Source organism: Miniopterus natalensis, chromosome 4, assembly GCF_054644295.1.
Source record: "Miniopterus natalensis isolate mMinNat1 chromosome 4, mMinNat1.hap1, whole genome shotgun sequence".
NCBI lineage: Eukaryota > Metazoa > Chordata > Mammalia > Chiroptera > Miniopteridae > Miniopterus > Miniopterus natalensis.
In genome coordinates, this window is record NC_142084.1 from 69,983,441 (window position 1) to 69,994,011 (window position 10,571).

The 10,571-nt window shown below is 39.4% G+C and overlaps 2 protein-coding genes across 2 annotated transcripts; both read left to right on the top strand.

Moving 5' to 3' along the window:
* LOC107534269 (olfactory receptor 7A10-like) lies at positions 1-969 on the top strand. Its single transcript, XM_016209303.2, has one exon. The coding sequence runs from the start codon at positions 1-3 to the stop codon at positions 967-969; it is 969 nt and encodes a 322-aa protein (XP_016064789.2).
* Positions 970-7,035: 6,066 nt separating this feature from the next.
* On the top strand, positions 7,036-8,433 carry LOC148093361 (olfactory receptor 7A17-like). The gene is made up of 2 exons (XM_087816175.1): positions 7,036-7,962; positions 8,407-8,433. Exons 1-2 carry the CDS (start codon positions 7,036-7,038, stop codon positions 8,431-8,433), a joined length of 954 nt encoding a protein of 317 aa, XP_087672301.1.
* Positions 8,434-10,571: the final 2,138 nt, after the last annotated feature.

Consider the following 10,571-nt stretch of genomic DNA (forward strand, 5'->3'; position numbering starts at 1 on the left):
ATGGTACAAGGCAATGATACACGAATTGCAGAATTTCTTCTTCTAGGATTTTCAGAGAAAACAGAACTGCAGCCCCTCGTCTTCGGGCTGTTCCTCTCCATGTACCTGGTGGCCGTGCTGGGAAACCTGCTCCTCGTGCTGGCCGTCGGCTCCGACTCCCGCCTCCACACGCCCATGTACTTCTTCCTGTCCAACCTGTCCTTGGTGGACATCTGCTTCACCTCCACCACCGTCCCGAAGATGCTGGTGAACATGCAGACGCAGAGCAGAGCCATCACCTACGCAGGCTGCGTCACCCAGATGTATTTTTATATACTCTTTGCGGTGTTGGATGACTTCCTCCTGACCGTGATGGCCTATGACAGGTACGTGGCCATCTGCCACCCCCTGCACTACGTGGTCATCATGAACCCCCGGCTCTGTGGGCTGCTGGTTCTGCTGTCCTGGATCTTGAGTGCCCTGAATTCCTTGTCACAAAGCTTAATGGTACTGCAGCTCTCCTTCTGCTCAGACTTGAAAATCCCCCACTTTTTTTGTGAACTCAAACAGGTGGTCCAACTAGCCTGCTCTGACACCTTTCTTAATAACATCGTGATGTATTTTATAACTGTGCTGTTGGGTGGTGGTCCCCTGGCTGGGATCCTTTACTCTTACTCTAAGATCGTGTCCTGCATACATAGAATGCCATCAGCTGAGGGGAAGTATAAAGCATTTTCTACCTGTGCGTCTCACCTCTCGGTTGTGTCCTTATTTTATGGTACAGTGCTAGGTGAGTACCTCAGCTCCGCTGCTCCCCACAGCTCACTCTCAAGTGTAACAGCCTCAGTGATGTACACGGTGGTCACACCCATGCTGAACCCCTTCATCTACAGTCTCAGGAACAAAGACATAAAGAGGGCCCTGAAGAGATTCTTTGGGATGGTAGCTATAAAAACACCAATCATCCTGGGGCTGAAAAAGTGCCCATGATTGCAGGGCTGAAAACATTAGAGCCAGAAATTGTTATTCTTTGATCAGATTGGAGAAAGCACTTGCTCCCTCTATGGAATGCCTGGAATTTCCATTTATTTGATTTAAAATTCCCTTTGCAATTTAATAACTCACTTGATTAAGCTTCCTGTCTGATATATGCACAGTTTTCCATTTTTAAATTTTCCTAGTCTCCCCAAGTTTTTCCCAAATTTGGATGAGAAATATTTGGAAATTTATATTTCTTTCATAGGACAAATTGGATTTATTAAAAACATTTTTCTCTGAAATGACTTCTAACTTCCCAAGTAAGTTTTCTACAGTTTCCCTGAAAGAATGGCCATGAGTTGTCTTGCTCATACGGAAACAAACCTACACGTGGCAATGAAGGCCACTTATATAATTTTATTGCAGAAAAAAATGGAAAACAACGTTGTCACTTTGGGTCTGTCATTCTTTTCTACATCATTCACTATGGGAAGTGCTCTTCCTGAGAATGTCAGCTCTAACATGCTACTGAGTGGTTGTTTTTTAATTCTCACCTGAGGAAATGTTTTTATTGATTTGAGAGAGAGGGATTGATGTGAGAGAGAAAGGTCAATGGGGTGCCGAAGCTTTTGGTTTGTGGACGACACTCCAACCCACTGAGCCTCACCAGCCAGAGCTATGGCACTGAGTTTTGTAACTGGTCTCCTAGCGTATTGTTCTTATTATTCAGCCTGGTGTCCCTACTGCCTACTATAGGCGCTGGTGAAAATGCACCCCAGTGTTCACTGCAGCACTGTTTAGAGTAGTGAAGATGTGGAAGCAACCTATGTGTCCATCGATAGGGGAGTGGGTAGAGAAGAGGTGGTGCACACATGCAATGCAATATTACTCAGCCTGGAAAGGAAGGAAATTTGCAACAACGTGGATGAAGCCTGAGGGTATTATGCTAGATGAAATATGGCAGACAGAGAAAAACAATGTTTGTGGTTTTTCCCATGGAGGTGAAGGATTGGTTAGCCTGATTACGGTTTCTTTCTTGACTTAGCTTTCTGTTTCTGATTTAAAAGTTACAGTGCTGCGTACAGATATGACTCCAATGCTCTAAGTGAAACATCTAAAACTCTTTCATGATGTTTTGTGCATCTGTATTGCACTTCTTTCTTGACCAATATGTGATGTTTAGTACATATATATATGAATCTTATAGTTTATGTAAAAAATAGTTTATCAAATGTGAATTGCCTTAAATTAATATCACAGTTTCTATATTTATATATGAAACCTTGCTTCTTCCCAGTTATAAGATATATTTCCCACCACTGTCTAGTGTGACTCAGCTACCTGTGCTCTGGATCGGCCATGGCTTATACATCACTAGAATTTTTAATTCTAACTAATTATTGGAGTATAATTACACAAAATAAACTGCACATATTTTAAAAGTATAGTTTGCTGAATTAACGAAGCCATACATAAATTAAGGGTATACAGTGGGTGGGTCCATTTGTGTATAACTAGGGATGATGTACAATAAGTTTTAACTGCATTATGTTATTGTTTAAAATGTAATCCACCTGGCTTCGGCTTTCTTCTTTCTGAAGATAATGTGGAATAATAAACCTTACTTCAACCGGATGTTGTAAGGGATAAATAAAATGTTAAATATACTTTGTCGAGTGCAAAGAAAATGTTCAAGAGTGAGGAGTGTGTGTATGTGTGTGCACTTGTATACATCTTTCAAATAAACACATGCGTGTATATGTACATGCGCACAGACTCATTCAGAATCCCATCTGTTATGATGAAAGAAACCTTGAGAGAAATTTGGAGAATATAGAAATCAAAAAAGGAACTGTAGGAATTAACCTGAAATAGAAAAAAATGTAGAAATTCTGACACAAAGATTTAAAGTAAAATGTGTGACCCTAATCTTAATAAATTATTTTTTTCCATCTTAATGCCTCAAAGGCCTCAAGGTCAGAACCGCATTTACATTTGTTGATGGGAAAGTCTTTGTACCATTTATGGGGCTAAATAAGTCTAAATTAGCTCTAAGGTTTTCTATTTAATGTGGTGTGGGATTTCAACACAAAATACCTTTGCCCAGGGGAGGCTAACAATGATATTTGAGGCTTAAACTCTGTTCCCTGGAACAATATCTCACTGGATAAGTGTCTGGGTCAGTTTCCCAGTGCTGTTGCAACAAATTACCACACTGGTGGCTTAAAGCAAACAACTTTCTGTCTCAAGGTTCTACAGGTCAGATGCCTGAGATGAGTTTTAAAGGGCTTAGATCAAAATGACTGCAGGGCTTGGATTCTTCTGGGTGACCCAGGGGAAAATGCAATCCCTTTCCAATCCCTTTCCAATCCCTTTTGTATTCTCAATTCCTACTCAAGTTTCTAGGGGCCACCTGCATTCCTTGGGCCATGGACCTTCCTCCATCTTCGAAACCAGAGTAGAGCATCTTCAAATGTCTCTCTCACATCAATTCTTCTTCCTCTCTTCCATATTTAGAGCACCATGGTGGTGACATTAGTCCAATGTGGATAATCGGAGCTAATCTCCATAGCTAATAATTTTACTTCTTCTATTTTAGTTACCCTGCTCTGTGAGCTAACACATTCCAAAGCTCTCCAAATTAGGACGTTGACATCTTTTGAGGCCCTACTCTGCCTACTACAAAGACTTTTTCAGGTAGGAACTATTTGATGTCGCTCTGGAGCCCTAATATAAAAGAATCAAACACAGAATTTACCCTCCCCTTTAGAATGAGAGAAAAGCTTGTGTTTTGAAATTACAACCTCAGAAGGTTCCTAGTGAAAAAGACCTAGAATTGCCTACACCAGACCCTGACACAGAGCCACAGCCTAGTTACTCACACTGCGCCCCACAGGCCAGGAGGACCCTCAGCAGGAACATCACCTGGGCCTTTGTCAGAAATGCAGTTTCTAGCCCACCCTGTGTGGCTCAGTGGTTGAGTGTTGACCTAGGATCCAGGAGATGGCGGTTCGATTCTGGGTCAGGGCACATGCCCGGGTTGCGGGTTCGATTCCCAGCAGGGGGCGTGCAGGAGGCAGCTGATCAATGACTCTCTCACCATTGATCTTTCTATCTCTCCCTGTCCCTGTCCCTGTCCCTCTTCCTCTCCCTCTCCCTCTCCCTCTCCCTTCCTCTCTTTGAAATCAATAAAGATAAATATATTTTTAAAAATGTACTGCCTCATAAAATGCATTTTTGTGAAACATGCGTTTGACAATTGTTATAATGTGCTAAGCTGGGTTATGGTGCATAAAATCTAAATGCATCTCTTATATTTAATAAAGATTTTATAATGGGGACTCAATGGCAGCTCTTAACTTGTGCTATAACTATGAAATTCCTAATTATTTTGGCTAAATGATCATGAAGCCAAGGAGTATAGAGCCCAAGGTTTTACACGAAAGGAACGAATGTGTCCCCTTTCTTAAAGAGGGAAATAGTAATTTTCTAGAGCTATCAGGGGTTGTGTCCCTACCATAAATCAATGCTTTGAAGACCCAAAGACCAGTCAGACAAATTTTTTGTATTAAACTTTTTTCAGATAGAGTTGACTTTCAATATTATTTTGTGTTGGCTTCAGCTGTACAACATAGTGGTTAGGCAGTCACATCCTTTACACAGTGTCCCCCCGATATTCCCAGTACTCACCTGGCCTCATGCATAGTTATCACAATATTATTGACTACATTCTCTATGCTGTACTTCACCTCCCGTGGCTGTTTGTAACTACCAATCTGCACTTCTTAATCCCTGCACCTTCTTCTCCCAGCCTCCCAACCCCCTTCTCCTCTGGCAACCACCAGTCTGCTCTGTGTCTATGAGCCTGTTTCAACTTTTTGTTTTGTTTATTTTCTCTTTAGATTCCACATATAAGTGAAATAATATGGTATTTGTCTTTCTCTGACTGACTTATTTCACTGAGCATAATACCCTCTGGGCCTATCCATTCAGAAAGTTTAACTCAGAGCTGAGATGAGGTGCGGGGAGGTGTAGACATCAGGAAGCAGGGCATTTAATGAAGGACTAATCAAAACTGCACTCGCCTGGCTTATTACGTAGTCTCCTAGGAACAGAGCATCAGCAAGAAAAGTTTCCATTCTGTCCGGACCAGTGTCCCCAAGGGTAAGAGTGTGCTTAGAGGTTAGAGTAACAAGACATAAGTGTGCCTAATGAGCAGACATAGAGAGCTGTAACTAGCAACCCCTCTGCACACCCTCAGCATGTGCAGCCTGTCACTGGATGGAACGTGGTCGTTGCTTTTAAAGTCCTAAATCTGTCTGCGAGACCAATGTTTGACCACTCCATGTTGTCTTGCCTGGGACAGAGTTTTGGTCTGCATCATCAACCATCCAGGCAAGAATTTGGACTTCCACAGAGAAACCTTCCTCTCAGATTTCCCAAGCAGGTGAGTCGGAGAGCCCAACAGACAGGGCAGGAGAGGATCCGAGAGCCTGGAAGGCAAGAACTTGTACTGAACTCACCCGAGAACCATTCCGACGAAGCCCAGATACCAGTGGTCACTGTGGTTGTTGGTTGTCTTTACTAATAAGTTAATGTGTTTATTCATGATGCTAAAAGTGAACATTGTGCTCAGAAATGCAATGCCAATTAAGTGGTATTAGTTGACAATTAAATGGTATTAGGAGAAGACAAATTAAGAAAGGGAATTGGAGATAGAAGTAGAACGTAAGTTCAAGGACCTTATCAATGAGCGGGAATAGACAAATAGGTTATTAACTGTGGAGGAATATACAGTGATGTGAGGGCATTTTAAAAATTTTATGATGGGGCATATTAAACTATGTTTTCATACGGGTGAGAAAGGTCCAGACCAAGGAAGGCTGCAAACGCACCCTCGCCGGAGCAGCGCTTGAGACGTACATTTCACAGTATCTTCTCTCACTTTGGCTCTTCACATTAAAAGTTTTTATTTGGTAGGTGAAAACGAGCATGCTAATGAGATTCACTTTGTAATTATTTCATTACCTGTGAGGCTGAGTAATGAAATTGTGGGTTTGTAAGCCATTTAGAGTCTCTATTAAAATTTGTCTGTGTAAGATTTTTGCTTGACTTGTTTATTAATTAATTTATTTTAAATAAAGTATAGTTGGCATCCAATATAACTTTGACTATGTTGTACACCTAAAAGTTCTTTGCTTTTGGATAGTGTTATCAAACTGTTTTTATTCCTTTTTTGTTTGTTTAAGTACAGTTTGTATACAATATTATATTAACTTCAGGTGTACAATATAGTGATTCAACATTTATGTACATTACAATGTGGTTACCACACCAAGTCTAGTAATCATCTGTCATCGTGCAGACTTATCACAATATTACTGACTGTATTCTCTTATTCTATTTTTTGATTGGATTCTTTCTAACAAAAAATTGGAGTTTTTTACACAAACGGACTGTTTTCCATTTTATGTATGTATAAATGTTTTGTGGCGAAAGTATGAAGTTCATAAATTTTGTGTGGCCCAATCTGTCAGTCAGTCATACTGTGTTCTCTCCATTGATTTAAAATTTTTTAATTGAAGTATAATTGGCATAAAATATTATGTTAGTTTCAGGTGTACGACATAGTGATTCTGTATTTGTATATATTGCAATATGACCTCCACAGGAAGTCTAGTTAACATCTGTCACCACACATAGTTACAATTTTTTTGTGTGACAAGGACTTTTAAAATCTACCCTCTGGCAATTTTCAAATGCACACTACAGTGTTATTAACTATAGTCACCCTGCTGTGCTTTACATCTCATCCATGGCCCTTTTATTTTAATTTTTCTTACCGAAAGAATTGAGTAAGACACAAAAATTCTTCAAGTGTCTTTACATGGAAAAAAAAATTGTAAGGAAAAATGGCTGGGGATGTCCTAAAGGAGACCAGACTATACATGAAATATGGAAATCAATTCCTTGATTCTAAAATGTGGATGGTAGCACTTATGCTAGGTTACTAATGTTTGCTTCTGGGAGAATTAGTCATGTTACTTTTGCCTATATCCTGGCAGTCACCTCCACCACATGGAACTAGGGAACCTCACAGGAATTTCAGAATTTCTTCTCCTGGGATTCTCAGAGGACCCAGAACTGCAGCCCCTCGTCTTCGGGCTGCTCCTCTCCATGTACCTGGTGGCCGTGCTGGGAAACCTGCTCCTCGTGCTGGCCGTCGGCTCCGACTCCCGCCTCCACGCGCCCATGTACTTCTTCCTGTCCAACCTGTCCTTGGTGGACATCTGCCTCACCTCCACCACCGTCCCGAAGATGCTGGTGAACATCCAGACGCGGAGCAGAGCCATCACCTACGCAGGCTGCGTCACCCAGATGTATTTTTATATACTCTTTGCGGTGTTGGATGACTTCCTCCTGACCGTGATGGCCTATGACAGGTACGTGGCCATCTGCCACCCCCTGCACTACGTGGTCATCATGAAGCCCCGGCTCTGTGGGCTGCTGGTTCTGCTGTCCTGGATCTTGAGTGCCCTGAATTCCTTGTCACAAAGCTTAATGGTACTGCAGCTCTCCTTCTGCTCAGACTTGAAAATCCCCCACTTTTTTTGTGAACTCAAACAGGTGGTCCAACTAGCCTGCTCTGACACCTTTCTTAATAACATCGTGATGTATTTTATAACTGTGCTGCTGGGTGGTGGTCCCCTTGCTGGGATCCTTTACTCTTACTCTAAGATAGTTACCTGCATATGGTCAATCCCATCAGCTCAGGGGAAGTATAAAGCATTTTCTACCTGTGTGTCTCACCTCTCAGTTGTCTCCTTATTTTATGGTACAAGCCTGGGAGTGTACCTCAGCTCTGCTGCCCCCCACAGCTCATCCTCAAATGCAACAGCCTCGGTGATGTATACCGTGGTCACACCCATGCTGAACCCCTTCATCTACAGTCTCAGGAACAAAGACATAAAGAGGGCTCTGAAAAGATTTATTGGGATGGTAGCTGTAAAAGCACCATTTGTCCTAGGGCTGAAGAAATACACATGATAGCTGGACTCAAAGGCTCAAAGCCAGATATTGTGATTCTCTGATCAGATTGTGGGAGTAGAATTTACTCTTTCTGTTTATTTCCAGTTTCTATGATTTCAACTTCTCTATACAATTCAATTGAATCACTTTATTAATTTTTTGACTTTGTAATATCTAATAGCTTTTGCTTTGTCATTTTTCTCTTCTCCCAAATTAATTACCATCCTTGGATGAAATATTTGGAAATTCCCATTTATCTCATGAGACTACATGGATTTCTTAAGAACAATTTCTTTTGAAATAAAGTCGATCATACTGAATAATTTTTCTTTCATTTTACTAAAAGAAAATCATGAGTTGTACTCCTCCTATGGAAATAAACTGCAATTTATAACCAAAGCCACTTACATCATTTCATAGGAGAGGAAAATTAAGAGCACAGTTTAACACTTTTTGTACATCATTTCTTCATATATCACCACCATAACTGCTCTTTCTGAAAATGTAGACTTTAATATATAGTGTGTGTTATAAGAGGTAACTGGGTTATCTTCCCTCATTAGGATCCTGTATCATATTTAGCTTGGTGTCCACATTCTTACCAGGTCACTGGCAAACTGACAATCAAATACAGGTTTCCAAATCTAGTCGACGCAGAAACACAAATTTCAATAAATTGTTTGACATAATATGTCTTTAGAGTCAGAGATGACCCTAAGTATGAGGAAGCAAAATTTTAAGTCGTATGTTTATTACTAAGCAAACGATTTTTTCAGGGTGCATGTTTACTTATTGATGTATGTAAGATCAGTGTTTATGTGTACAAGGATTTATCATCGGGGCGTTGTGCTCGGTGTAATGATGTTTTCTACTGAACTATCTTCCTGCTTCCACTTAAAAATTTTCATTGCTGCCTACAAGTGTGATTCCCTCTATTGTTCTAAATGAAGCATCTCCCTCTACTCTAAATAGTGTCATAACCTCTAAGGGGTAGGGAATGAACCATATCAATATAATCCATTATATATATATTATTATGTGATATATAGATGTGTCATATATATATATATATATATATATATATATATATATATATATATATATATACACAAAGTAACCAAAAGATGACTGACTAGAAAGCTTGAATTCTTGTCCAGTTCTGTATTTCAGAGTCATAAGTTTTTCACAAACATGAATGCTCTCTCAACCTCTTCTGGTTACCTACAAGGGAATCTCAATGGAGTCATTTTTTAATGCAGTTATCTGAAATAAACTTTAATAACAGACTAATCATGAATGCTATCCTTAAATATCAGAAGAAAGGCCTACAATGACAAGCAACAGATTCTGATAATTTAGTTCACTTCTCTTCACTTTGATTATTGTATCAGTTAGCTGTTGCTGTATAACAAGTCATCTTAGAAGCAAATGGTTTAATGTAATGCACTTATTATTAGATGGCATTATATGGTAGGAAGTTGTTCTGAGTTCTGATTGTCTCCTCATGGGCCTGTAGTCAGTTGTCAGTCTCTATATTGTGTTTCTAATGCTCATCCATTGTGTTGTATGTGGCTGTAGTGTTCTTCTGTCTTGAACCAATTTATGTCAGTTTACTCCCTTTTTATATGAAGGCGAGTCTTTAACTTATGGGAAAAATGGATTTATCAAATGATAATTGATTTATTTTAATCCCTATATTCACATATAACATTTATTTTGTTCTTAGTTAGAAGAGATTCTCCCAGCACTTCTGGGTGTGACTCAGCTACCTACGCTCTAGGTCTGACCCTGAGTCATGCACTACTAGACATTTTTTATTCCTAACTAATTCACTGGAACATAATTGCATGCAATATACTACTACACATACAACATGCTGAATTAAGTGAGCCATACAAAAATTAATAAATTAATAATTTATACTACACACTTCCATTTGCATATAATTTGAAAAGATGTACAATAAATTTTAACTCTTTTGCTATTTTTAAAACTGCAATTGCCCTGAGCCTCAGTTTCTTCATTTCCAAAGGTAATGTGAGATAATAAACTCTAATTTCAGACAAATGTGTGGAATAAGTGAAATGTGTTAAAATAGTCTGCTGAGTCCCAAAAAAAACACTCAAGGTTAGGAATGTATGTGTGAGTGAATTTGTATACATTTTTCTCTCAAATAAGCACACTCACACATATATATGTACATGCATACAAACTCACATATTTCCATCTATTATACTAAGAGAAATCTTGAGAGAAAGTTGGAGGGGATAGAAATGAAAAGAATGAATATTTAAAAAGACGAAATGGAAAGAATGCAGAAATTTTGACATAAACATTTAAAGTAGAATGGGTGACTTTAATTGTAATAAGGAATTATTTTTCTACCTTAAATCCTCAAAGGATAGAAGGTCAGAACATTTATACTTATGCAATGGGGAATTCTCTGTACCACCTAATGGGACAGAATATCTCCAAATGGACTCTAATTTTCACCTTCTATTTTAAGGTGGGAATTCAACACAAAATGACTTTACTTAAGGGAAACTCATTGAATGAATTGAGAGGTTTAATAGTCATGGGCATGT